Source organism: Peromyscus maniculatus, chromosome 10 (assembly GCF_049852395.1).
Source record: "Peromyscus maniculatus bairdii isolate BWxNUB_F1_BW_parent chromosome 10, HU_Pman_BW_mat_3.1, whole genome shotgun sequence".
NCBI lineage: Eukaryota > Metazoa > Chordata > Mammalia > Rodentia > Cricetidae > Peromyscus > Peromyscus maniculatus.
In genome coordinates this window covers 4,324,868-4,352,775 of record NC_134861.1, presented here as the reverse complement: position 1 = coordinate 4,352,775, position 27,908 = coordinate 4,324,868, and the positions used below count along the sequence as shown (strand labels likewise).

Below are 27,908 nucleotides of genomic sequence, written 5' to 3'. Positions count from 1 at the left end.
ACAGCAAGCCATGGAATAAGAGTAAGATTTACAGAAGAGAACAGGAAAAGCCCAGAGGCAAAAGGTAGACAGGATAATTTAAGGAAAGCTGGCAAGAAACAAGCCAAGCTAAGGCCAGACATTCATAAGTAATAATAAACCTCCCTGTGTGATTTATTTGGAGCTGGATGGTGGGTCTCCTAAAAGGGTAAAAAAGAGTAACACTGTAGCAAAGTGCCAACCAGCCTAGCTGGTGTGTATCAGGCCCCAGGATTCATGGCCATGCAGCCTCTATCTCTGAAAAATCCTTAGGGAAGTGATAAGGTGAGTACATTGGGTTCGACGCAGCCTCTGCAAGCCAAGCTGCTGAGCACACACCCCTCCCTCCAAGGTTGTTCTTGACCAGCTCATTCTGAGCTCCAGGGCACCCACAGCCAACTCTCCTGTGCTCTAATGGTGGCTTCACCACATCCAAATCCAATTCCTAATCAGCACCACCAACTGCTGCACAACATCGCACACCTCAGAAGCCACAGCAGGTGACAAGACCCATCTGGACAGAACGATCCAGTCCTGTACTGTCATGTGTGATGAGATGGCCTCCGAAGTGTGCAGGTAGGCGACTTGGTTGTAAAAACATCATATGGTGCACGTACCCAAACTATGATAGCTTGTCACAGTTTTATATGGGACTGCCTAAAATGTCTTCTGTGGTGTGGCTGTCACCTAACAGTGAAGAACCAACTCTCTACAGTACTTCTAGTTCTGAGCTCACTGTCATTGGAATTTGCTTTGTAGACCAGGCTGGCTCCAAGGCCTGCTCTGCCTTCCCAAGTGCTGGGAATAAAGGCGTGTGCCGACACCCCCACCCCCTGGCAATGGAGGCTGTTTTAACAGGTGCTGAGGCATGGCAGGGGAGACAGGATCAGACACTCCACAGTGTTCCTCCAGAACCCTTCATTACAACGCATTATGCAACACTTGCTATATTTACAAAACAATTTATTTTTTAAACTTTTTCCTCTTCAAAGCCTTCCATTCACCTTCTTGTGTGGCCAAGCTGTTAAAAAGCTGTTTTACTTTGCGCTTTCTTTCCGCATCCCTAAAAAAAAAAAAAAAAAAGAAGCAAATGTCACTTTTGCATCAATTTTCAGGATATCTTGCTCTTCTGTTTGAACACTAACAGTTCAGAACCATACAAGGCTGCCAAGGCTGCCAGATACCAGTCACCATGCTTCCTGGTACTGAGAAAAACCAGTGGCCTGTGAGTGTGGCGTCAAACCATAATGGTGTCCTCCTCCCACACACAGTCCTTCCTCACCGTTCCATGATTTCTGAGAGCTGCATCCTGGCCAGGAACTGATTGTCCTTTCGGATCTCGCGGACGGCGCCTTTAAATTCCCGCTTGTGTTTGTGGATTAGTCTTTTCCTCTCCTGCTCTTCCTTAGTGCTGCCTTGTTTCCGTCCAAACTCAAGCCTGAAGTTAGAGTCAACAAGACCATGGAGGTGAGCCGCGCCGCGCCTGCCCCCGAGTGCAGCATCTCTCCTCTGTCACATGCTGCAGGCAGATGCATTGCCTGCCTCTAGCCCCTCCACAGTCCTGGCCTTCTCAGGGCACCCAACACTTACACTTTGACCAGTCGGGGGGTGAACAGCTTTAGTGGGACTGGCTTGCTCTTCTCGCATACCAGCGGCCGACAGTGCTGCTTCTGGCTTTCCATTTCTGACAGTATGCTTCGAGACAGCTCCTGAGGAACATGGGAACAGCGGGGGCTGTGACAGCCATGACAGCATGCCCTCAGAGGTCCTCCTAGAGGCCCCACTTGCCACTGCCTGCTGCGGCTTGGCTGAGTAACCATCTTCTACACAGGGAACCACATGCGATAATGGTCTCTTAAAATCTGAAGTGGGCTAGTGATGGTTCAGCTGACTAGGCCTCCTGCCACCAAGCCGGAGTTCAATCTCTAGAAACTAAAAGTTTCTAGAAACTAAGAGGCATTGCCCTCTGAACTCCATACATGTGCCAATGCATGAACACTCCCCCCCTCCCCCCAGTGAGAAAATTGTAAATGTGAGGGCTTGTATCCAGAGAGAAGCAGATGGTCTCTCTGCCAGGGAGACAGTGGCAAGGCACCAGTGATGACTTTTAAGCTGCAACTTCAATAATAAAAAATGCCACTAAGCTGGTGCCAGCCATCCAACAGTCTGAGACCGGGGCAAGACACCTAGTTGCCAGTAAGGCTCACCTGAAGGTCTTGGGGGAGGCTACAGTCCACAAGATGCTCTGTCAGGAGGGCTTGGTGGGGCTTGATGATGGCATGGAAGGATGGCAATACACTGTACATGAGCACACAGTGCTTCAGCAAGGCCAGACACGAGGCCAAGCAGGATAGTCTGCAAGGGCAAAGGACAGTGAAAGGGACAAGCTCATCACTGATAGGCCAACAATGCTGGCAAAATGGAAGCTTTTTGCCACCCACAGCTTAGGAAACCTAAGTGGAATCACATCAGCAGAAAGGCTAATGGCTCACTATGGTAGTCAAGACGATATTGTTTGCTGTGCCTGGAGAGGAAGGAGGCACAAGAAATGCAGCGATATCTAAAGGGGACTCAGTTTCAGTTCCCAATCAAGTTAGTGCACTTTGAAAATAATGCTATATATGTTAGGACAGTCACTCCAAGATGTCCCTGGGGTATCCACACATACCTGGTATGATTGGCTTCAGTCGCTGTCATGGAGCTCAGTCTACTTGCCCAATGCAAGGAGAGGCTTCCCCTCTGCCACGTGGCCATATCTGCTTTGTCAGAGACCACGAGCAATTCCGAATTCTTCCCAAGTGCTCTAAAAGGGTGCACCAGAGCGGAACCTGAATCCCAAGCATGACAGGTCAGAAAGGACCCGGATATTACTGGCTTAGCGAGCCTACTCTGTAGTGGCTTGATCTTTAAAAGTTGTCTCTTCACCAAGCTTCCAGGTCTTGCTAGATACCAGTGAAGCCATTTCAACTGGGCAAATAAGCATAGAAAGGGTACCTGTTGGGGAAGCTCCCGAGGGGATAGGTGAGGCAACACACCTAACTTAACCTGAAAGCCTGCTAGTGACAGACTTCCTATGTATGGCCTTCTTCAGGTAACACAAAGTTTAGCACTTAGGCCATGGCATAGGCAAGTCAGGCATAAACAGCACCCTTATTGAAAAAGCAAAAACAGATGCCAAAGCCAGAATAGAATGAGGAGTAGCAGGAATGCTGGAGAGTGGGTAGGCGGGAGTTCACCAGAGGTCAGAGCAGACTGAGGATGGACAAGATGGACATAAGCAAAGACCTGAAAATGGACATCAGTTAATGCCAGAGGCAGAAAAACATGCTGAGAGCAAGTTCAGACATGGCTAAATGGAGGTGGCTGGGTACGTGAAGGGCGAGTCACCTTGTCCCAAGCCCCTACCAGGCCAAGGGACCCCCTTCTGATTCCACTATAGTACTTGCACGTTTTACTGCAGCACTCTTTACAGGGAACTACATCATCTGTGACAGGTCATGCTGGATGGCTTGTTCTCAACCCAAGCTTGATACCCAGGGGCAGGCAGTGTTTGGAGTGTACGTAATGCCATAAGGGAGCTCTGTGCAGGAACATCACGTGACAGGAAATCCTAAGGCTGGTGGCAACTGGAAGGGTGAACTGAATAACTGGCCACCACTTCAGACTAGGGCAAAGCTGAGCTTTGTTTCAGCTTTAAGGATGGAAATGTCATCCACAGAAACAGAGGCCCATGAGCATGCCATGGGGATCTTGAGGAATGCACTCTGTCCCATGGAAGCTCCCAGAATGGAGGGAGAGCAAGAACCAGAGAAAGAAATCAGTTAAGATCAATAGAATTGGAATTCTCCAGTGCTCTGGCTCCCCCTAGCTCTTCTCCCTAGACTCTCAGCTTACAGAAAACAACCTGAGCAGTCCTGGCCATAAACAGTAAAAAGAGAGCTGGGTGTGGTGGTGCATGCCTGTAGTCTCAGCTACCTGGGAGGCTGAAGAAGGAATCATTTCCTAGGGATTTGAGAGCAGGCTGGCCTTGAACTCAGAGATCTGCCTGCCTCTACCCCGTGAGTACTGGAATTGGAGCTAAAGGCATATGCCCACACACCTGGCTGAGAATAACTTAAAAATCAAGGGGGGGGGGCCCACTCAATCCCTATTACCCCCCATCCCTAAAAAAGTGAAAAGAGAAAGGTTAAGATTAATTTTCACAATGTACTTAGTCCCCAATACTTAAAGCTCCAACACTTAAAATGTGCCGAAACACTTTATATGGCTTTGGCATCAGTCCCAGAGAGGTGAACTCCAAGTGTGAAGCTGGTGTCAATGTGTGGGCTATGCACACACTGACAGAGAAAGTCAGTTGTATCCGAGTGTTTTTTCAATGTTCTCTCAACTTTCCAGAATGAGTATGTACATACTCTTATGCACATTTCAAAGTCTCCATAAATCACTCACCTTGGCTCTTAGTGTTTGGAGTTGCTATGTAAAGAATCCCAAGAAGAAAATTTAAAAGCTCAGGGATGAGTCTCCGAGACAGAGACACATACTCCAGGAATAGGCAGCACACAAACAGGCCTTTTATCACATCTTGTAGGGACAGGACCGGGCACTAGAAAGGAACCCACAGGGACAGTTACTACTCTGGAACCATGTTATGGAATACTGCACTGTTATGGCAGACAGCAACACCAACCCACTGAGTACCACAGGAAACCCTGCACCATGATAAAGAGGCTGATTATGAAGGCTACCTGAACATAGGGCATGGTAAGCAATGTGCAAATACAGGAAAAGGAATGGCCTGAGCCCAAACCAAAGTGGGGGATGAACACAGCCCCCATCAAACTTGGTAACTGTCCTAGTATTAGCTTGTTTTGGAGTCACACTCCCCATCTAATCTTGTAGTGCTGATTCAAACCTTCCACCCCAACTCTCTCTACCCTGCCCCATCTGGAATAGCTCATGTAGGAAGCTCTGCGAGCCGGACAGCGCTGCTGACCGACCGTGGAACTCCTAATCCCCATGGGTTCCTCACAGGCCCTTTAAAATGAGCAATTTTATGCCAAATCTTAATGGTCAATAGCTAAGGACTTTTTTTTTTTTTTGTTATTTTGAGGCAGGCTCTCTATACTGTTGAACTACTGGGTTCATGTCAACCTCCTGCCACTTATAATTCAACTACAGGCTGTATCACTGTGGATGTGGAAGTACACTCTTGTTTAAGATAGTCCTGAGACATGGGGCTGATTCCACCAATCCTGGGAAGATGGGACTCACCTTAGTAAGTATCTGGCTCATGCACATCAGGGCAGGGGTCACAACTGGATGCCAGAAATCAGAGGTTGGAAATAACAGCCCGGTGATTTTCAAATAAATGAGCTGGAAAAGAAATGTTCCAGTACAGATTAAAGGTACAGTGATATTAAAAAAGGCCCCTTAGCCGGGCAGTGGTGGCGCACGCCTTTAATTCCAGCACTCGGGAGGCAGAGCCAGGCGGATCGCTGTGAGTTCGAGGCCAGCCTGGGCTACCAAGTGAGCTCCAGGAAAGGCGCAAAACTACGCAGAGAAACCCTGTCTCGAAAAACCAAAAAAAAAAAAAAAAAAAGGCCCCATAGCAAAACTGACCCTAAAGTCCTGGTGAGATACAACAGGCACTGACAAGCTACCACACCTCACTCTAAGGCAGGGCCTCCCTCACTACCTCTCAGGACACTCTAGCACTCCCATGCTTCCCGACACACAGTGGGCTCATGTGGAATTCCAGAGGGATGGGGCTGTTCTGTGAGCTTAGCAGGGTCTTCATCCCTGATCTCCAACCTGCAGAACTGGGGCTGCAGGCTACCAAAGTTGGGGACACCAGTGCTTGCCTGCTGGACACCAAGTGATGTCCTGCGTCTGTTTGGAAGGAGACAGCACATCTCAGCGTCCAATACCTGACCTGTAGTTCCACTCCAAGCACATGGGAAAGCAGGAACAGCAAAAGGCCCCAGGGAAACTTCCAATGCACACAACTCACTTTTCTGGTCAGGCAGGGACTCTCATTCTTGAAGAGTGACTAGAACCCACCCCGATTTGGGGTGGGGGTAAGGACAGCCTTGCTGGCTCCATGGCCTGGCAAGCTTCTTGTATGCCACAGCTCCTTACCGCAGCAGCAAGAGAACCACAGTATGAGCCATACAGCTACTACTATACTGGCAGCTGTGTCCCGGCACCAGCAGGGTCACGTGAAGTTTAGTGTGTCACCAGCACTCATATTAGCTTATCTGAGCAGGCATAATTATAATTAATACCCACCAAACAAAAAAGATGCTGAGAGGATGCAGAACCACACGTGACCATGTGGCCTGAAAGGACTGGAGACTTAACCCCAAGCAGCACTCTGACGTCCCCAAGTCCTGCAAGTGCAGGACTCCCCACTGGCACTCCTCAGCAGGCAGTGAGTTCTCAGGAGCAGAGACTGGGTCTTCTGGCCATGGCTCTAATCTTAGTGTTCACAACAGCACTCCACAGCCTTAGCTAAATAGGTGAGTGTGTAAGAAGTGTGCTGGAGAGGGTCAAGCAGCCCACCTAACTAGTCAGCTGACTCAAACCAGGTATCTTTCAGGATGTATATAAAAACCATTAGCAAAAACTTAAAACTCTGTGAACTGCTGCCAACCCACCTCAACACACATGCCAGAAAATGAAGCAGCCAGCCCTTCTGAGTATTTCTTCAAAGGTACTAATTCAGTCAAAGATGAAGCAGACGACTATGATAAAACTGTTAAAACCTCAGAATGCAGTGGGATCACTCTGAAAAGCTGGGCGGTGGTGGCGCACACCTTTAATCCCAGCACTTGGGAGGCAGAGGCAGGCGGATCTCTGTGAGTTCGAGGCTAGCCAGGGCTATAGAGTGAGTTCCAGGAAAGGCGCCAAGCTATACAGAGAAACTCTGTCTTGAAAAACCAAAAAAACCCCAAAACTTTACAAGGCAAGATGGACCTTCAGGTTCCTGCTTCTCAGAGGAGACTGCCAGACATTCTACAGGACACAAAAAAAGTGACTAAGAAACTAGACCTATGGGCTAAAGATGGATGCTCCAACGTTACAGAAGAACTTTGGATGACTGTCCAGTCAGCTTTCTCTGTCATTCTAGATTTTTTTAAAATTTGCTTACAATGCTCTTCCTGTTTACTTAGGTAATATTATATCCTTCTGAGGTCTTTGATGTAGTTAAAGACTAGACAGTTATAATTTTCCTTGGTTATAATAAAAGGTAATTAGATATAAAACTTTAAACTCACAAATATAAGATAGGTAAAATACTTTCTTTAATTTTACAAAATACAAATAAACTAGATATTGTAACTATAATTCTTGCTTGATAACTGTTATAATTTCACTATGTTAAAGTTAAAACTTTCCTTTTTAATTAAACAAAAAAGGGGAAATGCTGTGGGATAATGCTTTTGTACACTGGTTTAATAAAATGCTGATTGGCCAGTAGCCTGGCAGGAAGTATAGGCGGGATAAGCAGACAAGGAGAATTCTGAGAAGAGGAAGGTGGAGTCAGGACATGCCAGCCTGCCTGCTGTCCAGGGAGCAGCATGTAATGGCACACAGGTAAAGCCACAGAAAACGTAGTGACATATAGATGAACAGAAATGGGCTGAGTTTAAATGTAAGAGCTAGTCAGTGGTAGGCCTGAGCTAATGGCCGAGCAGTTTTAATTAATATAAGCTTCTGAGTGATTATTTTATAAGTGGCTGCCGGGTCGGTGGGGCTGGGCAGGACTGGAGAAATCTTCAGCTACATTCCTCTCATGTCTTGTAGTTCTCTCAGATCATTTTGGAAGGTCTAGTAGAGGTATCCAAGCTTTCACATTTCAACATGACACTCTGATGTACAAATGTATTGAGCCACACTCATGGGTAATCTGGGATGCATAGGCCCACAGGCTGGACACCTGACTAAAGGACAGCAAATCTCTCAAAGCCATAAGCATGGTATCCAATGCCAGCCATTCTGTGTGATGATAAAATAAACTTGATTACTGGTGGCTGAGAAGAAATGATCTGATGAACCTTGTCTGTGCTTACCACATCCAACCCTGGAAACAATGCCCGGCCTTTGGTCTCAATCATTTCTTCCATCTCATGCATGGCATCTCGGAGAACAAATTTGATGGAGTCACTTGCAGATTCAGGAAACATCTGACAAAGATTATATAACTGCCTGTTAAACAAAAACATAACAGAGACGATTTTAGAGAATAAAACCAAAAAACCCAAACAACAAATCTCAAATCTATTTTCCTTTGCGGTCACTTGCTGACTCAGCAAGGAAGAATGGGAAGCCTACAGATGAATACACAATTCTGTTTTGTGGTTGCTGGGTACTGAATCCCATCTCATGCATGGCAGGCAGTACCACTCTACTGCTGAACTATGAGCCCAGTCTGAGGAATCCACTTTTCTTACCACTGATGCTGACCTTTCTGGTGGTCCAGGTGATATTTCAAGTAGCATTTTATGCTTCTACATACTGTTTTTTGCTATTTCTTAAAACCCTGGTCATGTGGTGGTGGTAGGAGTATGTGAAAGTGCCATGGGTGTCTGTAATATCAGTACTGCTAGGAGCATATTCTAAGTGTTGGCCATAACACTTCATGTCTGACTTACTGTCTCCTCACACATGGTGCAGTGTAGTGGGTAGCCATTCCAGCTTTGATCTGGAAGTTCCAACCCCCATTGAGGCTTCGGCAACTGTTACCAATATCTGGCGCCCAGGGAATGCCTCGCTCATAGCGGGTTTTTCGCTGGTCTTGGGGCTAAGCTAGGGAACTGAGACCGGACTAGCTGCTCCCTTTTTTTGGGAATGGAACCATGTAGGTGTTCCCTGGTTATATGGAACTTTGCAGGTGGGTTTAGGTACCTGCCAGCTGGGGAGCAGGCTGAGGGTGGGAGCCACCCAGGCCTTAGAAATTTGCCCCACGTGAGCGCCAGATATTGGTGAAATTATTAAGGCCACTCCATGTAGTTAAAAGGAAGATTTATTTAGTGGGTAACTTATAATGAAAGGATAGGTAGGTCGCAGGGTGTGGGGAAGGTGTATCACAGCCCAGCAGTGTTCTCTGGAGCTCTGCTTGGTCAACCTCCACCATCTAGGGTCCAGGAACAGAGAGCATGCTGGCCCGTCCAGACCTTGGGTCTCTCGGCGCCTCCCTTGGCCCCGCCTTGTAGGTGTGACAGTTGCCAAAGCCTCAATGGGGGCTGGAATTTCCAGATCAAAGTTGGAATGGCTACCCACTACAGTGCAGGAGCATCTTTCTGCACATGCAGCGGACACACAGGCTAATTATGCAGTACAGGAGGAAGTGGCTTGAGTGCCCCCTCCAGTTGCAGATTTTCACTGACCGCACCTCCAGGACACAGCTCCGGACAGAGATCTCTGTCCCTTCTGTCCTTCCAACCATTGTACAGGAAGCAGAAAATGACCACAGGGGTCACAGGTTGTGGTAAAGGCCAGAACGTTCTGTAGCTACTCCTGTGTAGGGCAGTGGACATGCTTCCCCAGCAGACACCCTCAGACTCAAGCAAGGCACCTCCTGTGTGACTCCAGTGAGGCAAGGACTGGTGGGGTGGCAAAGGGTCCCTCTAGCATGTTCCCAAATACCTCTGAACCAACCCAGAGCTGGAGGTCCAGTGGCAAGTGAAAGAGACACACCGATGAGTACTAATGCTATAAGCTGAAGGGCTCACTAGCTTCGTTTTAGATGTCAACTTGTTGGTAATTTAAGGTTATCTCATCCCTGCAATGGTAGCAGCATGTGTCAGAGGGGAGGCTGTGGGAATGTGCTGTGAAGCCTATCTGTGTCTCAGGGCTCTGGGGCAGTCACCTGCCTGCTAAGGTCACACTAACACTCGACTGCCACAATGATGCCAAAATGTGTATTGTAATATTAGATAGGAGAAAAACTTCAGTTCAGCCCCATATTCCTCTTAACACAAAAATACTTACACAACCAACTTATCGATGGTCTTGAGGTCTGGTGCACTGTCTGTGGCCAAATCTCCTACGTATTGCAGGAGGAAGCCAAACAATTTCTGCAGGGACACAGATTGGGAGATCACCCAGTGCCTAATACCAAATGCTAAACCACAGCCTACAATTCCCAGAACACCTGAATGCTGGCCAGAGCCCATTGGGACAGACTTCTTCAGGAGAATAAACAAAATTCAAGCAAAAACACTGCTAGAAATTGCTAGACATAGATGAGCTAAGAAAAGAAAGCTAAGGATCAGGCACATTCTTTTTTTTTTTTTTTTTCCTATGGGTTGTGGTCTGATTGTTCTTTATTTTATATCTAGAATCCACTTATGAGTGAGTACATACCATGACTGTCTTTCTGGGTTTGGGTTACCTCACTCAGGATGATTTTTTCTAGTTCCATCCATTTCAGGCACATTCTTTATAGAATGGCACAGTATATAATTCATTAAAACCAAACAAGGAGCTAGGCATGGTAGCACATGTCTATTATCTCAGTATTTAGAAGCCAAGACAAAGTTTGAAGCCATCCTGGGTCACAAAGTACCAGACCCTGTCTCAAAGAAACAAAACAAAGCCAGTGTGGTGGCTTACTTATCATCCTAGCACTTGAGAGGCAGAGGCAGGCAGATCAGAGTTTGAGGCCAGCCTGGTCTACATGAGTTCCAGGACAGCCAGGGGCACATAGTGAAACCCTGTCTCAAAAACAAAATGGAAGGAACAACAAAACAGATGAGGAAAGCTGCAGCCTTGCATTGTCTACATAAGGACATGACAATCTCCCCAAGAAATAGAGCCAGTGATAGCAACTCATTTTTTCAGCCTCAGCCACTTGGTGGCTATGAGTATAAGTTTCCTGACAAGTGAAATGAGGGTAATAGGGCTGCTGTGAGGCAGAGAGGTGCTTGATGCCATGGGTAGCTTTCTCCTCCTCATCAAATGCTTTCCAGTGCCCCCACAGTGGTATCAAATGGGAGGCAGGCCCTGAGAAGACACCAAGACACCCTGTACTGTGTACCTCCAAGTAAGTTTAACAGTCATAGAAACAGGATCATGCTAATACTCCCATACCCACAAATTTATCCCAGCGTACTTCTAATTTTGCTTTGTTTCCTACTGCAAGACTTGGATGGTTACATTTCTGGATTCTCTCCACCACCATAAGCTGTTGTTCTGTTGATCTTCCTGATAGTAAAGACCTCAGCTCCTCATAGGATTCAGGTGCTATCAAAAACACCAAACACATTTCACAGTTAACCTTTAACAGGACAACAACCCACATGACTACTTCCACTTTATAAAAACATTATTTAACCTAAGTTTCATAAAAGGTGTTTGTTTAACTGCATGCATATCTACGTTTACCCAAAGAGTGTAACATTACTTAAATAGCCTATATTTGACAATCATGTACCCAAGGATAGCCCCAAAGAGAAGACGACCCTGGCTTTCATCAAGCAGGAATGTGCCTGAAGACCCACAAACCATAAGGCAGTACTGGTTTCAGTGTATGTATGTCAGACAGGCTTGGAGACTTACTCAAGTCTGGTCCTTGGAAGCCAGCTTTACTCATCAGTTATCTTTTCTGGAAATAATCTTCAGTCACAGAACAAGTCAGGGTTACTTGCTATAACTGGAGAGTTTTTCTCTATGAACCAGATCAAACACCCTATGTTTGATAGAAGGTATTTGTTGTGGCCAAAGCAGAGTGTGCAGGTATAAAGCCTTTGTACAGCCGGTTCAGGAATCAGTTACATCCTGCTGCAGAAAGGAGCCTCTTCATCTGTGCATAGTCACGGAACCAATGTCAACTTGATGCTAATATGGGGACCCACAGATACCAAGAATGACACACAGCAAAGATGTCACAAATGGGAATGTGACCATGTACTACTCACAATAGCATCCCCAGGGAGGGGGACTAACAAGTGCATCCTGTGGCCCATTATTTGGAAAACAAGCAAACCCAACGAGGCTGAGGACTGAATCCCAGCCCTGAAAACAGAACAGAGAAAACAACTGGGTTCTACCTGCAAAGACATAGGGTAGCTCAGCTCCAGCAGCCTTTTGAGCTCTCTGATCATCACTTGGCAATTTTCTCCCAGGAGTCTGATGTTGCTCACTCTTTGGCTTCTCGTGTTCCTCCTCACTCTCTGTATTAGACTCGAGGTCTGAGTGGCTGTCCGAGGCATCGCTTTCTTCTGTGTCCTCCCTGCTCTCATCTTCACCCTCTTCCTCATCACTCTCCTCCTCATCCTCTTTCTGGTCACTCTCTTGACCTGCTTCCTTGCTTTGCTCTTCCTGGACATCTTCAATGTTCATCTTCCCATCCTAGGAAAAGATGATGGCGACCACAGTCAAAACATTCTGCAGCCACACCAAAATACTACCCTACATGGCATCATACTTTCTTATCTGCTCGGGCCCTCTTGCCCACTTCTCTGAGGTACCCTAATCCACAGGAACCAAAGCTCTTCCACAGTGCTTTGGTTTGGAAGCATGGTCCTCAGTGTGGTGCTGTGAGAGGGGAGGGACCACTGGGAGATGAGGCCTGGAGGGAGGACTTTAAGTCAGAAAGTGCTTCTCTCAGGAGGAATTAGTTCCTGAGAGTGGTTAAGGACATGCCTGGGCCTTCTCTTTCTCCTGGACTTCCTGCATGGCCATGTGGTCACTTTCTCTTACATGTATTCCCATCAGTAAGGCCTTTGCCAGGGCCGAGCAAAAGGTGGCACCAAGCCCTTAAACTTCTGCTATTCCAGCCTTCCAGAGAACCCTGCAGCTGGGACACTGGGAAAAGCTTAGGTTTTGCCACAGAGCTCGTGGGAGTGAAATGTTGATGGTATCCAGTGGCTGTGAGGGTTTACAGTGTCCTACCACTGGTTTGGGGGCTAGTGAAGAGAGAAGACAACAGTGGCTTTGGGGTAGAACCTGTTCATGTAAGTGGTTTTTTTTTTGGTGTGTGTGTACTTTTTAAAACATCCAGTTTTACGTATCAGACCCTTCTCAAAACAGTAGGCCCATCTATTTTCTTGCCCTAAACTCTGGCTAGTACACTCTAAAAACACTCATACTTTAAATGTTGTAAATTAAAAATTACACTAGTACTGAGGATGTAACTTAGTGGCAGAGTGCATACCTAACATATACAAGGCATATCCTCTAGTCCCAGCACTTGGAAGGCAGAATTGTGAGCTCCAGCCTAGCTCAGGGTATACACCAAGAGCCTATCTCATAAATAAACAAAAGCAATCAAATTAAAACCCAATAATAATAATGATAATAATAATAATAATAATAATAATAATATTCAGAACTCTAACCATGGGTGAGCTTTGTCAATACTATACTGAATTCAAAAAGATCATCAATATATTAAAAATGCTAGATGTCAACAACTGAGAACCAGCAAAATTCTATTCTGTGTGGTTATATACCAGCTTCTTCTCTGGACAGAAGGACAACCCCATTGTTACCATCTTCTCTATAAAGTTTGATACCTGCCATGGCATAAATACACCATGAAAACGTGACAGAAATTGTTTAAAAGGGCTTCAATATTCCAGCTACAATGAATCCCTTGAATAGAAAATGTGGTTTTTAAATGAAAGGAGTGGGCGGTGACAACTTACTTTGTAAGAAAGCAAACGCCTATCGTCTTTATCTAGAATAAAGCCATCATTTAAGTCATCTGCTGACATATGTTTTGGTTTCTTTTTATTTTCATCTTCATCTTTTCCAAGCATTCTTCGAAGTCTTTCAGCCTGAGGCAGTAAGGAAAGAGAAGTCACACTCTGTTCATCAAATCTAACTAGGAACACTCAGGGTACAGAAGAGGCCTGTGACACAGCACGTTGAAACAGCCAGCCAGTTCATTTGCTGAAACACAGTAAGACTAAAATTCTGAACGCACAGCTAACAGTGTGGAAGGCAATGTACTCACTCCAGTGTCAGCAGCTGTTTGTGGGAGAGGTGTCACCAAGAATACCTTGGGTACTACTCTCACTTTACTTCATATTGTGACTTTTATCAATGAAAACAACACTTATGTCTGCCAATGTAAATTTAAGAACAGCACACTTCAGCCCATCTTCACGACCAAGGAGAAGCACTCATGAAGGAGAGTCAGCACTCAGGCCTCACAGGAGGGAGCTGAGCCTCTTGGGTTTCCAGCTGGGCTGTCCACTCAGTTACAAGTCACCCATACCTCTAATTTCCGGAGCCGCTCTTGCTCCTCCTTTGCCAATTCCTCTTCCGTTTTCATCCTGTTAGAGGGCTGTGCCTTCATTTCAAAGCCAAGCTCACGAACCATCATGTCATATGCATCTGGCTAAGGTAAAAATAAGATATTTTTCAAGATTTTTTTTTTTTTACAGAAAGTAAAGAATATTCCATTAATGACCAGACACCATTATATAAGGAAGGGGACAAACCATGCCTAAGTCTTTTCTTCCACACAGAAATCTGCTCTCGGGGCTGGAGAGCTGGCTCAGTAATTAAGAACACTTGCTGGTCTTCCAGAGGACCAGAGTTAGGTTCTTGGCAACCACGTTCTACAGCTCCAGCTCCAGCAGACGCCACCCACTGCTGGCCTCCACAAGCACCCACAGGCAGGTACACATTATCCCCCAAATAAACAAAAGCAGGCTGTCCTAACTGGCCCTAAAAACTGAGAAACAGGTAGACATATGGGCTACATAGATATTGTTGTTCACAAAAACTTTGGTTTCTTTTGAGACAGGGTTTATCTGTGTAGCCCTGGCTGGCCTCAAATAGCGGTGGCACACATCTTTAATCCCAGCACTCAGGAGGCAAAAAATTATTTTTAAAACATATAAGCTGCTGGATTCCAGCAGTCAGGAGGTAGTGGCAGCTGAATCAGGAGGTCAAAGTCACTCTTGGTGAGTTCAAGGCCAGGCTTGTCCTAAATGAAAACTTATCTCAAAAGAAACAACAACAAACAACAAAAAACCCTAAACCCCAGACAAACCCACTCCACCGAAACTAACATATCTGCTTTAACAGAAAACATCCCTCAACTGAGTATTAAGCCTGAAACATGGGAAATTATGTCAGTAACATCAATTATATGGCTGACTCATAAAGATACATACATGCCATGCTACAATATAATCTAGTGAAATCCTATTTCTTTGGTAGAATCTCGATACTAAACAAATGTACCATTTTTTTCAACAGTTTAGGGGAAATGTAAAAAGCAACACTATTAAGAGGAAAAGAAATTAAGCAAATGCGTATTAAATATATTACACATGAATATAAGGACGTGCAACAGAAGTACAGCCTTCTGCTGTTTCTACCCTAAAGTACTTCTCTCCTGAGAAACACTGTAATTCACCTAAAGAAAGAGGTGACTTTGGGTCATTTCCACCCTATATAACAAACATGAGGTAAACTAACTGAAAGCTGGGAACAGTGGCACATGCCTTTATTCCTCGAAGGAGGCAGAGGCAGGTAGATCTCTGTGAAAGTGAGGTAAGCCTGGTCTACACAGAGAACTCTAGGTCAGCCAAAGCTACACGGAGAGACTCTGTCTCAAAAACACAGAACAAAACAAAAAGAGAAGAAACTTCTGACTAAAAATAAGGCCAGGAAAATGGCTCAGTGGACCCGAGTTTGCACACATACTAAACCCACCCTAACAGGAAAGAGCCAGTGATGCTGAAATGTCACGTCAACAGACATTAGTTTTGTGTTGCTTCTTGTGAAGGGTGCTGCCCACCTGGGGTTTTTCCTTTTTCTCTTTATTTTCTGACTTCTGAGATTTACGTGACAGGAGAGTCTGGATTTCTTTCCAGTCTTGGTCTAGCTTCTCTGTGAGCTCAAGGGCATCTTCTCGTTGAGCCTGTCTCTCCCTCTGGGGAAAAAAAACAGCAAACACATACCATACACCATTATTATTAGACTTCCATGAGTGGCTTGGTGTCAAGGCTAAGAACACACAATGACCCACTTAATATCAAATGCATCAGTATGAAATAAGGGACTAGAAGTGAGTGAGTGTCTTAAACGTAAATCTCTAAGATCAAACAGAACTTCCTGTTACTATGTATTCAGATGCTCTGAGCAGTACACTGCAAGTTTAATAATCAGTACTGTTCTGCAAATACTAAAGCCAACTAAAACCATTACAAGTATATCCTTAATGAGATCTAGAATATTCCTTTTCAAAATGAGTGGTCCCTTATTAAATTCAGATAAAAATCAAATGCAGCTGATAAATGTACATGGGAAGAAAGTCTGGCATACTTTGGTGCTGTCCACAGTAAGAACATTAACCACCCACCTTCTCTTGCTTTGATTTTGCAATGAGCTCTTCAATCAGTTCCTTCCGTGACTTTGGCTTATCCCCATCCTCACCTTCCTTCTGAGAGGTATTCTTGTGAACCCCACCACCAAAGTGGGAAGCAGTCAGCTCAGCTGGAAAAAATAGCAGAAGATATTATATTAGAGCCCAGGCTCTAACCTTGTAACCATTTTTGGGTAGAACTCTGTCACCATTTCTCCAAGAGTACTTTAAAAAAAATTATTTTTATATGTGATGTGTGTGTGTGGGGGGCATTGTGTGCCACAGCAATCATGTGAACAACTCTGCGATGTCAGCTCTCTCATTCTCTTTTTTCCTCCAGAGCTGGGGACTGAACCCGGGGCCTTGCTAGCAAGCGCTCTACCACTGAGCTAAATCCCCAAGCCCCAGCTCTCTCATTCTATCTTTATGTGGGTTCTGGGGATCAAACTCAGGTTCTCAGGCTTGTACTGCTGGGATGAAAGTGCCTTTATCCAGGCTGGAGAGATGGCTCAGAGGTTAAGAGCACTGGCTGCTCTTCCAGAGGTTCTGAGTTCAATTCCCAGCAACCACATGGTGGCTCACAACCATCTATGATGAGATCTGGTGCCCTTTTCTGGCCATGCAGACACAGCACTGCATAATAAATAAATAAATAAATAAATAAATGAATGAATGAATGAATAAATAAATCTTAAATTCCTTGTCACCCTGTCGAAAACCCACCAAGGCTCACTTCTAGATTCTCAGTTCTATCCTGTAGCTTTGGGGTCACTTAAAAAAAAAAAAAAAAAAAAGAAAAGAAAAGAAAGTGCCTTTATCCAATAAGCCATCTTGCTAGCCCTCTCCCCAGAATACTCTGAAATTCTCAGCCGAGCGGTGGTGGCGCACGCCTTTAATCCCAGCACTTGGGAGGCAGAGCCAGGAGGATCTCTCTGAGTTCGAGGCCAGCCTGGGTTACCAAGTGAGTTCCAGGAAAGGCGCAAAGCTACACAGAGAAACCCTGTCTCAAAAAAAAAAAACAAAAAAAAAACAAAAAACAAAACCAAAACAATAAAAGAAAAAAGAAAGAAATTCTCACAACTGGCATGAGGTCATGGGCACAATGATACTCAAGGAAATACAAGATTAGCTGCTTCAAGGACACTCAGACTCCTTAGATCACCAACTAGCTATAGTCTAAGGAAACAATATGTAGCTTTTATTGTTCATCGTTCTCATTTAACACCATCATATCCAGGAAAACAGACTGGAACCAGTCTTGGAGGGAGACGAGTCCAGGAGCAACAAATGGCAGGCATCCCTGCCTCCTCCTACACAGACGAAGGCCCTGAGCCAACGGTGAGAGCAAGAACCGTAAGCGCCCCTCATCTCCAGCTTATTCTAGCTGCCATAACAGAAGATCAACACTTCAGGAACCGTCAAATGTGAACTAGAAAGAATTTAAAAAACAAAACAACAAAACAACAAAACAAAACTAGTTTCTCAGATATAAATTAATTCACCTAGAATAGAAAAAGAATGTTTAGAATCTTTTTCCAGCTCAGGTCTTATCCAGCAGCCCCCTAGAAAGCCAAGCCCTTATCCATTTGTTTATTATCCTTTTGGTCCATGTTTCCATCATGCCCTTGACCCGCTGAGCAAACCAAATTCTACATTTGCTCCCCGCTGACATGGTTACAGGTGACAGTGTATCTCACCCTTTCTACTTTTCAGTCTTACAGTAACACCTCCAGAATTGTCTCTGCTTCATCTTCAGTCTCCCTGTCTTCAGATATTGCTCTGGCTCTCCTGTGGAGTCTTACTAACAGGCCAGCTCTTATTTTTCTTCTTATCAGGAGTGTTTGATACACTGGTCCTCTCTCCAGAAAGTACTCAACTTGGCTTCCAGCCAGCATGCCCAGGGCATTCTGACTTTGCTTTCTCCAACTATCCATGCTTCAGCTCTTCTTTCTTTTATTTGTTTTTAGTGTGTGTATGTGTCTGTGTGTAGAAGAGAGGGAGTAGACACTGGATGTCCTGCTCTCCTGTGCCCCTCCTGTTTCCTTAGGACAGGCCTTTTCATTGAACCTGGAGTCAAGCCAACTACCTACCAGCCCCAGGGCTCCTTCTATGTCTGCCTCCACAGTGCCATGCTCAGATTTTTTTTTTTTTAAGTTTTGTAAAAATTCCATTATTAAGCTGGGTGGTGGTGGCACACACCTTTAATCCCAGCACTTGGGAGACAGAGGCAGGCGGATCTCTTAAGCTCCAGGCTATCGTGGTCTACCAAGTGAGTTCTGGAACAGCCAGGACTACAGAGAAACCCTGTCTCAGAAAATGAAAAACAAAAAACAACAACAAAAATATTATTATTGTGTGTGTTTGAGTGTGTATGACTGGAGTGGGAAACAGGGTTGCTTGAGTCAGCACACAATGGGAGGTCAGAGGAGGACTTTGTGGAGTTAGTGCTTTCTTTCTACTTTTTTGTTTGTTTGTTTGTTTTCGAGACAGGGTTTCTCTGTGTAGCTTTGCGCCTTTCCTGGATCTTGCTCCGTAGACCAGGCTGGCCTCGAACTCACAAAGATCCGCCTGCCTCTGCCTCCCGAGTGCTGGGACTTTCTTTCTACTTTTACTTGGGTCTTCAACTCAGATTACCGGGGCAAGCACATTCTACTTACTGAGTCATCCTCCTGGCCCCACACCTGGCCTTTCTTCATGTGGGTGCGAGGGATCCTCGTGCTTGCACTGTTCTCCGTGGAGTTGTGTCCCCAACCCATGCCATCTCTTTTCTGTGTGTTCTAGCTCCTTTGGTGCCCTTGCTCAGTCTCCATATTGCCCTCTGGTTCCTAGCTCTCTAGCTGCTTATGGATGCTTCACTGCAGAGTTCCCTAAATCTATCTCACAGTCCTCCCCATTTCAGTGAATGGTAATCCAGTTTTCTCAGTGTATTAGGCAAAGACCTTTACAGTCATCTCCAATTTGCCTTTCTCCCTCATTCATATCCAAATTACTAGTAAATTCTGTCAGGATGTCACATCAGACAATGGAATGCTGCAACATGTCTCAGTGGTTACCCTTGCCAAAAGCAAACTTTCCTAGAGCCCATAAAGGCATCAGTCACATACCACCCTAAAGTTCTAAAACAGACAAACAAAACAAAGAACAAAAGCAAAAACCCTGTGGGGCTTATCAAGAGGTTCAACATCATATGCCAGAGAGAGGCCAATACTGAAGACACTGTTCCTTGCTCCAAGCCACCAGGGTTCTGTGGTGCCACCTCCCACTTACCAGACAAAGTTCCTCGTTCTTCAGTATCACTGTCACTATCCACAATGTCATTATGCTTTTCGATGTCAGCCAAAGACTGGCCATAATGAGTCAATTCTTCATCTTCATTTAGGTTGTAGATATTTTTTTTCTCATGATGTCGCTTGACAAAAAGGGGTTAAAATCAGTTACTTAAAATTATTACATTTACTTCCTAGAAAATTAGTTATTTTCCTCTACATGTGACATATGACAACATAAATCAGTCTGAAGATTATTCTGGATCATCTGAAAGATGACTGAAATATAAGCAGAACTTGTACAGAAATTTTTTAAGTAAGTCAATGGACTAGGCTAAGCTACTGCTAAATCACTCCCATCACCAATGGTCCTCCACTCACTTGTTCTCCATCCAACAAAACTGAAGGCAAGACCTTAGCTAACAACTCTAGTAACTATCACTACTCACTGTTTGATCCGGTTAAGGTATTTCTCTACTCATTAACCGCTATCTCTTGAAAGTGCCCTTTCTCTATGTCTACCCAGATAGGACGCACCAACCGAGACATCCCCTGCACAGGGCAGGCAGACGACTCAGAGGTGTCAATGAACAAGGAGAAGGGGTTGGTGTATTTGTATACTGTGTGAAGATACATTACTGTGATTGGTTTAATAAAGAGCTGAAGAGCCAACAGCTGGGCAAGAGGTATAGGCAGGACTGCTGGGCAGAGAGAAAGGAAGATGAACCCAGAGACGAAACTCGGGGTGCACCAGACACTAACGAGACATGGAGGTAGTTGGACATACAGAATGAAAGAAAGGTAAAAAGCCACAAGGCAAAAACGTAGATTAACATAAATGGGTTAATTTAAGTTATAAGAGCTAATGGGACAAGCCTAAGCTAAGGCCGAGCTTCCTTAACTAATAAGTCTCTGTGCTGCTGTTTGTGAGTTGGTGTCTGAGAAGAAAGCTTGCTACAGAGAAACACCCTTTTCCTTGGCTGGCCTTATGTAAAATTACACACACACACACACACACACACACACACACACACACACACACACACACCCCACTTTTTCCATACCTGTTGCTCCAGAGCAAACCTCTTCATCATCTTTTCCTCTGGACTCATGCTGCTATTATACTCCCCAAAGCGTTTGTCTGTGAAGACGTTGGACTTGTTTCTTTCTTTGTATTCCTTTAGTAAAGTCTGTGTTCGCTGAAAAACAGATCACACATAAATAATTCTCACACAAGCTCCTGTCATCTTCACTGAAGAGGCCACCAGAAGGGGCTGTGAAGCTGAGAACTATACAGTATGATATCGAAGTTCATAACATGCTTTCATCAATGACAAGCCTTCCCTGGTGATGACAGGTTTTTGAGAAGAGAAAAATCAACTTACACTTAATGGGAGCGAGACAATCATTCTCCTCCTTGGAATCTACTTGTCAGTGCTGAAAGTTGTAGAGGCTGTGCTACAATTTGGGAATATTTACTGTAGGCATGATTCACTTGGGAAAGTGTTTAGATCTCTTCCATAGAAAGGAGGGAATATTTACTGTAGGCATGATTCACTTGGGAAAGTGTTTAGATCTCTTCCACAGAAAGGAGGGACTTTACTTCCCACTGAACATATCCCAGAGAATGTGCAGCTGTGCTTTCATGTGAGAAACTATATCATAAATGAATTTATCAAGTGGGAGCACAATTCACTCTTTACACCTTAAAATACCTTTTATCTTGCTGGGTGGCAGTGGCGCACGCCTTTAATCACAGCACTCAAGAGGCAGAGCCAGGCAGATCTCTGTGAGTTTGAGGCTAGACTGTTCTACAGAGTGAGATCCAGGACAGCCATCAATACTACACAGAGAAACCCTGTCTTGAAAAACAAAACAAAACAAAACAAAACAAAACAAAACAAAACAAAACAAAACAACAACAACAACCCCCCCCCCCAAAAAAAAAACCAAACCCTTTTATCTTGATATTCTAAGCACAGAACAACAATAGCAAGTACCTGGAAACTGGGTATCCTTCTAATAGCAGTAATAAACACATTTAGTATTATTCAGTCCTGAGGTTGAATGCCCTAAGGTAAGGATGGAGGGGAGCAAGGAAGGGTGATGGCCTCAAGAGACCTGAGTTGCTGTAATAGCAACTTTCATTCTTTGTAGAGATTCCTTTAAAAAACAAACAAACAAACAAACAAACAAACAAGAAACATAGCCTCATAGCCCATGCTGGCCTGGGATTCTCTGTGGGCAAGGATGGCCTCAAACTTCTGATTCTCCTGCCCTTCCTCTAGAGTGCTAGGATTTCAGGTACATGCCACCATACCAAGCTTTTTGCAGAAATTTTTACATTTGCCAATAGATTGTTATTTGAGAGCATTATACATTAATCAATGCCGAAAGTAGTATCAGTGTAGAACCATCAAGTAACAAAAGGCCTTTGTAACGTTCCAATTCAGTGGCTTCATAAATCCACAACTAATGAGGTATCTTGTCAGCATCTGAAACCCCTAATGAGACCCTAGATTTGAGCATTTTTGCATTTTTCACTCCAGTCATTTTTACTCAAACTGACTGGAGCTCAGCCCCAACAGTAGTGACTGTGTCTGAATGAGACACTGCTCCCCAATCCTTTCTAATTTCTCCATGCCCCTTGGGTCTTGGTGTGGCATGGTCAGTACACCTAGAGCCCTTTGTCTCTGTGCCTTACCCTCCCCCACTCCAGTACAGTGTGCCTCCAACTCACCTCCTCAGTCTAGCGTGAGTATGATTCTATGAACAATTTTCTGATGTTCTACATTACTGCCTCCTGACTGTGACCTCCCAAAGTTCCCAGCTTCTACTTATGATTCCTTCAAATATTTGAATTTCTGATGTTGGCCAACTGCTTGGAAATTCAAAAAGGAACTGAGATCCTTCTCATCCATACTACAGGGATGCACAAACTTTGCTATGTGGTCTGTGGGATGTGAAAAATGATACTTGTACTTTAGCACCTTTAGGAGTTAAGGCAAGTCTTTTTTAAGAATTTGGGTTGCAAGAGACAAAACAAGGACAACAGGCCAAGCAGTGCAAGAGCAGTAGTATTTAGAGACAGCTCACTATCCACTAAATGTGCTATTTTATCTAATGCTTACAACCACTACAAGTGGCAGCGTATGTTCCATTATTGCACGAAACCCAAGGCTTAACTGGAAAATGCAGATGTGGCTCTTTTAGAGGTTACATTATCCTATTCCCCAATGCGCCCTCTGCTATCCTTGGCCTACAGTGTATAGTGCGAATTACTAGAGTCAGTCTTTTGTGTTTCCTACAATGCATACATTGGACCATGCATACAGGACAGTGTCAGCTCCTTGCAGTATGAATATTTCACCCTACTCAAAAGACATTTCATTCAATTTAAAGATCTCACGTGAAATGCATCCTTTGCAACAAAGTACAGATTAGGAGCTGTGAGGGCAAAGGCCAAGTCTTATTTATCTCCCCTACAAATATTACCAATAATTCTAACCTATTAACTTTCTCAAAGTTACCAGAAATTGTTCTTTGTTTATTTAAGTATATTTATTTATTTATTGAGACTCAACTGGAAGTTTTGAGTCTCATTATGTAGGCCTTGTTAGTCTAGAACTCACTGTGTAGACCACGTTGGCCTTGAACTCAAGAGATCCACCTGCCTCTGTTTCTCCAGGGATTAAAAGCATGCGCCACAACAGGCAGCCACAAACTTCTTTTTAAAAGCCCAAGGAACATCAACAGCTACATACAGAATGCCATTTGTTGAACTGAATTTGGAAGGAAGGTACAGAATACACTTGAGAAGGGTCCATAAGAACCTTGATGAAAGTTATGAGATTATCCATAAAAGGTACTGTTTTAGTTGGGGACAAACTCATGTAATTCAGAGGAGAAACATTTTTCAAACACTCAAAGAGCATGGGGTCTCATACTGGCATGGTCAAAGCCTAAAGAAAAGTAGTACAGGTCAGCTCAGAGCTCAGAAGTGATTACCTCTGCCTAAGCCTTAGGCCCTGAGGAGTCATGGAGGAGTCAAGAAGAACTTACACCTGCAAGATCCCAAAGAAGAGTTTCCAGAAGAAGGGCTTTCAATCCCAGAGAAAGACCAGGCGGTGCTATGTTAACAGTCATGATCTCTGTGCTGGCTAGTTTAAAGCCAACCTGACATAAAGTACAGTCATCTGAAAAGAGGGAACTTCAAGTGAGAAAATGCTTCCATAAGATCCAGCCGCAAGCAAGCCTAAAGAGCATTTTCTTAATTAGTGATTGATGGGGAGAGCCCAGCCCACTGTGAGTGGGCCACCCGTAGGCTGGTGGGCCTGGCTTCTACAAGCAGACAGAGCAAGTCATGGAGAATAAGCCAGTAAACAGCACCCCTCCATGGCTTCTGCATCAGCTCTTGCCTCCAGGTTCCTGCCCTGTTTGAGCTCCGGCTTTTAATTCCCTCAATGACGGACTAGGGTATAGAGGTGTAAGTCAAATAAACCCTTTTCTCCCCCAAGTTGTTTTGGTCACGGTGTTTCATCACGGCAATAGTAATCCCTACTAAGACAGTCTCCAAGAAGTATGCAACTAGCCATTGGGGAAGCCAGATACTGGCAGCGTCCCCTTACCTTCCGGATGGCTCGGGCGCGGGACACCCCGGGCAGTCCCACATCGTGGCGCGTCTTCCTGCCGAGGATCTGGAACTTCTGCCTGTTGACTTTCACTTCAAACGGGTTTGGGTTAGTCTTCGCCGGACCTCCGAAAGCCCCTGCGGGCGCTTTGTGGACCTGCCTCCGTGCACCAGCCCGCTTCGCCTTCCCCATGACATTCACTCGGCCACACTTTGGAATCCAGTGCCTACAGATCCTCCAAACAGCAGCCGGCTGTCTCAAGAAACGTGTGCGGAGGCTGCAGAACCACGCCCAACCCCGTCTCGCAATAACTACGTCAGCACCCCTTATCTCGCGAGAAGTACACAAGCCCTGTAAGACACGGAACTGGCGCTTTCGTGAATCAAAGACTACAACTCCCAGGAGGCAACACTGCCGAACTTCCTGGCGCTGGGCGTTATGGGATCTGTAGTGTCCCGTGAGCGGCCACAGTCTCCTCAGGCGCCGCCCCGAGGGGAGCTCTCGGGCTCCCTCTGGAGGAAAACCGTTAGCCGGGGCCAGGCTGCTGTGCGAGTTATCTGGCGGCCCCGGCGGCGGCGGCGGCGGCTGCGGTAGCCGTCGCCGCCGGAGACGGCTCTCCCGGTAGTGAGCTCCTCCGTGGGGTGAGGCGCAGCGGAGGCTCAGTGCCGCGCCAGGACCCGTTGCCGAGGCGAGAGTTACGCGCCGTGGGCTTGGGCGATGATGCTAGGAGGAATTCGAGCAACCGCGCGCCGGCGCCGATAGCGGAGGCCCCTCGCCCGGACAACAACTTAGCTGGAGCCCGTGGCGAGCCTTCCCCGGGCCTGCATCCGCACCGACGGCGACGGCGACGGCGGCGGCGGCGGCGGCGGCGCCACTGGTGGCAGTGGTGGCGACGCAAGAAGAAGAAGAAGCCGAAGAAGAGACGGCGGCGAAAGCGGTCGCGGCGGGCCAGCATCCAGAAGCCCAGTGCCCCGCCGGAGGTATGCGAGGAGGCTGCAGTTGTGCCTTTAGGGTCTCCTCCCCGCGAGCCTTCCCCGCCTCCGTTGCCTTCACCCCCAAAACTTCGACTCCCGCCGCCCCGGCGCCTGCGTCGCAGACTACGAGCCATGGAACTCGAGAACCTCGTGGCCAACACTCTGCTGCTGAAGGCTCGTCAAGGTAGGTGCACCCCAGGCACTCGGTCTCCCCGAGGGTAGTGCCTCCTAGCAGCTCCAGTCTTTCAGAGAATCCTGATCTCGGTGGGACCTTCACACTGTCCTCTAAGGGAGCCTTGATCCCACTGGAACCAGTTCTGGGTTCGTGCTTGCTGCTTGGCCGGTGTCGGCAAGTGGTCAGTCTGGGCTAACCTTTGTTGTGGTTTGAAACCACAGCGCTTGCCTAACATGCTGAGTTCCATCCCATCCTCAGCGCTGCTAATGCAGAAAGACAGAGTGTGGAAAGGTATGAAATGTGTACTAAATGCCTAGGGTTTCTGGATTACCCAGGCAAAAGTGCCTGGGAAGTAGCTGTATAAAATACTATTAAGAAGCTACATTATGCTGGGTGGTGGTACACGTCTTTAATCCCAGCACTTGGAAGGCAGAGGCAGGCAGATCTCTATGAGTTCAAGGCCAGCCTGGTCTACCAAGCGAGTTCCAGGACAGGCTCGAAAGCTACACAAGTCCTAGGAAGAGGTGCCATATCAAAAAACAAGGTGGGACCTTGGGTTATGGATGGTTCTGTAGGTAAGGTTCTAGCTGCACAAACATGAGGACCAGGGTTCAGATCCCAAGCACCCTCATACATACTTGATATAGTGTCACAAGGAAATAGGAGAAGAGCTGTAAATCCTGTGTGTGTAAACACACACACACACACACACACACACACACACACACACACACACGGAAGTCAAAAGACAACTTCCAGGAATTGGTTCTCTTTAACCATTCAACCAGAGCCTTCACTGACAACCTACCTTGAGGTGGTAGGAGTAGAAATCAAAACAAAACAAAACAAAAAACCAATACCTAAGTTGAAGCTGGGTATATCAGAAGATATACTGGCAGAACATTTGAGTAATTAAGCTCTGATTAAATCCCCAGCACCGTAGAGAGATGGGAATGGGAGAGAGAAAAGCAAAGCCTACCACCTAAACTTGTTCCTTCAGGTGTCCAGGAAATGGATCTGGGAATTTTCCACAGATGTAGGAAAACCATACTCTAAAAGGGGAGGAAAGGAATACTGAGTTCTGTTCACGGGCCTGACATCTATCTAGATAAGTAAGCTCATTTAAACTCCATAGCATCAATCTTTCTGGAGCCAGGGGCCTGAGATCTCAGAGATCTCACCTACCTTAGCATGAACACCAAGACCAGCAGTGGACTTGGACTTAGTGGTAACCTTATGTTCTTTGGGCATACCGGTGAGGGTCGGACCAATGCTATCTAAGCTGGGTGATGGATCTAGTCTGTGTGGTGTGACCGTCTCACAGTAGGGTTGTGTGCTGCTGAAGCAGTACTATGTGTATTCTGTGGTACTGGCAAGTGCTTATTACACATTTATTTAATTTTTTTTTAAAGGCTGAATATGGGCGTGGGGTGGGGAAGTAGTGAGTGTTTTGAGCATGTTAACACACCATGCTCTGGTGATAAGTATTTTGAATCCCTGGTAATGGGTTTCTCTGCCTATGCAGTAAACCAAATCAAGCCGAATTAATAAGACAAGGTTTAATCTGAGCAAGGCACTTCTGGGTGATCTGGGCCGGGGTGGGGGAAAGAAAAATCACATGGCAGGTCTATGGATAGGAGCTTAAATACCCTGTAGACGTTGTCTTGAGCAGATCCAGGGGAGGAGCTGTGACTTGGCAGGCTTTCTGAGGGGCTGGGTTTGGAGAGGGAGGAGGGCACGCTGAGGCAGAGCTTCCAATGGAACAGTGGGAAGTAGGCTGTTGAATTCAGAGCTTCTAGTCTTGAGATTTGCAATAGAGTATATGAGGAACACAAGATGACTGAAAGAGCCGTTGGGCCTATACCTGCCTGTCCTGTTCTAGCAGAGCTTTCTCTCCTGAGCTCAGCCCAACCTTTTGATGTGTCTCACAGTATTCTAGACCACTGCATTGAAGACAGAGCTCACCAGATCTCAAGGAAATGTGGCTTTCCTCCCAGTTTTCTGAGTCTTAGTTGACACTTTAGCTACATTACACTGTTGGATGTAAGTCAGTAAAAATTTATCTTTCAGAATGTTTGAGATTAAAGATTTAATTTCTCTGACTTAAGCAAAGTTTTAGTTTTAACAGATCTTTTAAAAAACATTGCAGTTTAGCTCTTTGCCCCATTCTGGTTTCATCATGAGTACCCTTGTCCTAGTTAGGGTTATTATTGCTGTGATGAAACACCATGACCCAAGCAACTTAGGGAGGACAGGGTTTATTTCAGCTTATACTTCCAGGCAACAGTCATCACGGAGAGAAGTTAGGGCAGGAACTCAAACAGGGCAGGAACTTGGAGGCAGGAGCTGATGCAGAGGCCATGGAAAAGTGCTGCTTATTGACTCCTCGAGGCTTGCTTAGCCTGCTTTTTTATAGCATCTGGGACCACCAGCCCAGGGATGGCCTCACCCTCAATCAATTAAAATGCCCTACAGCAGAAGTTCTTAACCTTCCTAATTCTGCAACCCTTTAAT

At 45.8% G+C, this 27,908-nt stretch overlaps 2 protein-coding genes across 23 annotated transcripts in view; one reads left to right on the top strand and one right to left on the bottom strand.

Moving 5' to 3' along the window:
• Positions 1 to 964: 964 nt before the first annotated feature.
• On the bottom strand, positions 965 to 24,718 carry Nop14 (NOP14 nucleolar protein). The gene is made up of 18 exons (XM_006985566.4): positions 24,243 to 24,718; positions 20,679 to 20,813; positions 19,616 to 19,757; positions 16,346 to 16,479; positions 15,782 to 15,916; positions 14,246 to 14,368; positions 13,671 to 13,802; positions 12,072 to 12,372; positions 11,135 to 11,265; positions 10,012 to 10,097; positions 8,091 to 8,226; positions 5,290 to 5,391; positions 4,468 to 4,621; positions 2,687 to 2,846; positions 2,226 to 2,373; positions 1,609 to 1,727; positions 1,301 to 1,456; positions 965 to 1,081 (listed from the first exon to the last, which is right to left on the bottom strand). The coding sequence occupies exons 1-18, from the start codon at positions 24,435 to 24,437 to the stop codon at positions 982 to 984; spliced, it is 2,589 nt and encodes an 862-aa protein (XP_006985628.1). The 5' UTR covers positions 24,438 to 24,718; the 3' UTR covers positions 965 to 981.
• Positions 24,719 to 25,262: 544 nt separating this feature from the next.
• The window catches only part of Grk4 (G protein-coupled receptor kinase 4), a 104,024-nt gene continuing 101,378 nt past the window's right edge, over positions 25,263 to 27,908 (top strand). For 11 of the 22 annotated variants that reach the window (XM_042285837.2, XM_006985571.4, XM_076546963.1 and 8 more), the window contains exon 1: positions 25,269 to 25,403. In XM_042285837.2, coding sequence (XP_042141771.1) covers positions 25,352 to 25,403 — 52 coding nt within the window. In that variant the 5' untranslated portion in view covers positions 25,269 to 25,351. Of the gene's footprint in view, positions 25,404 to 27,908 lie in introns of all 22 variants that reach the window. The other 11 variants (XM_076546971.1, XM_076546968.1, XM_076546970.1 and 8 more) reach the window with 3 other exon arrangements.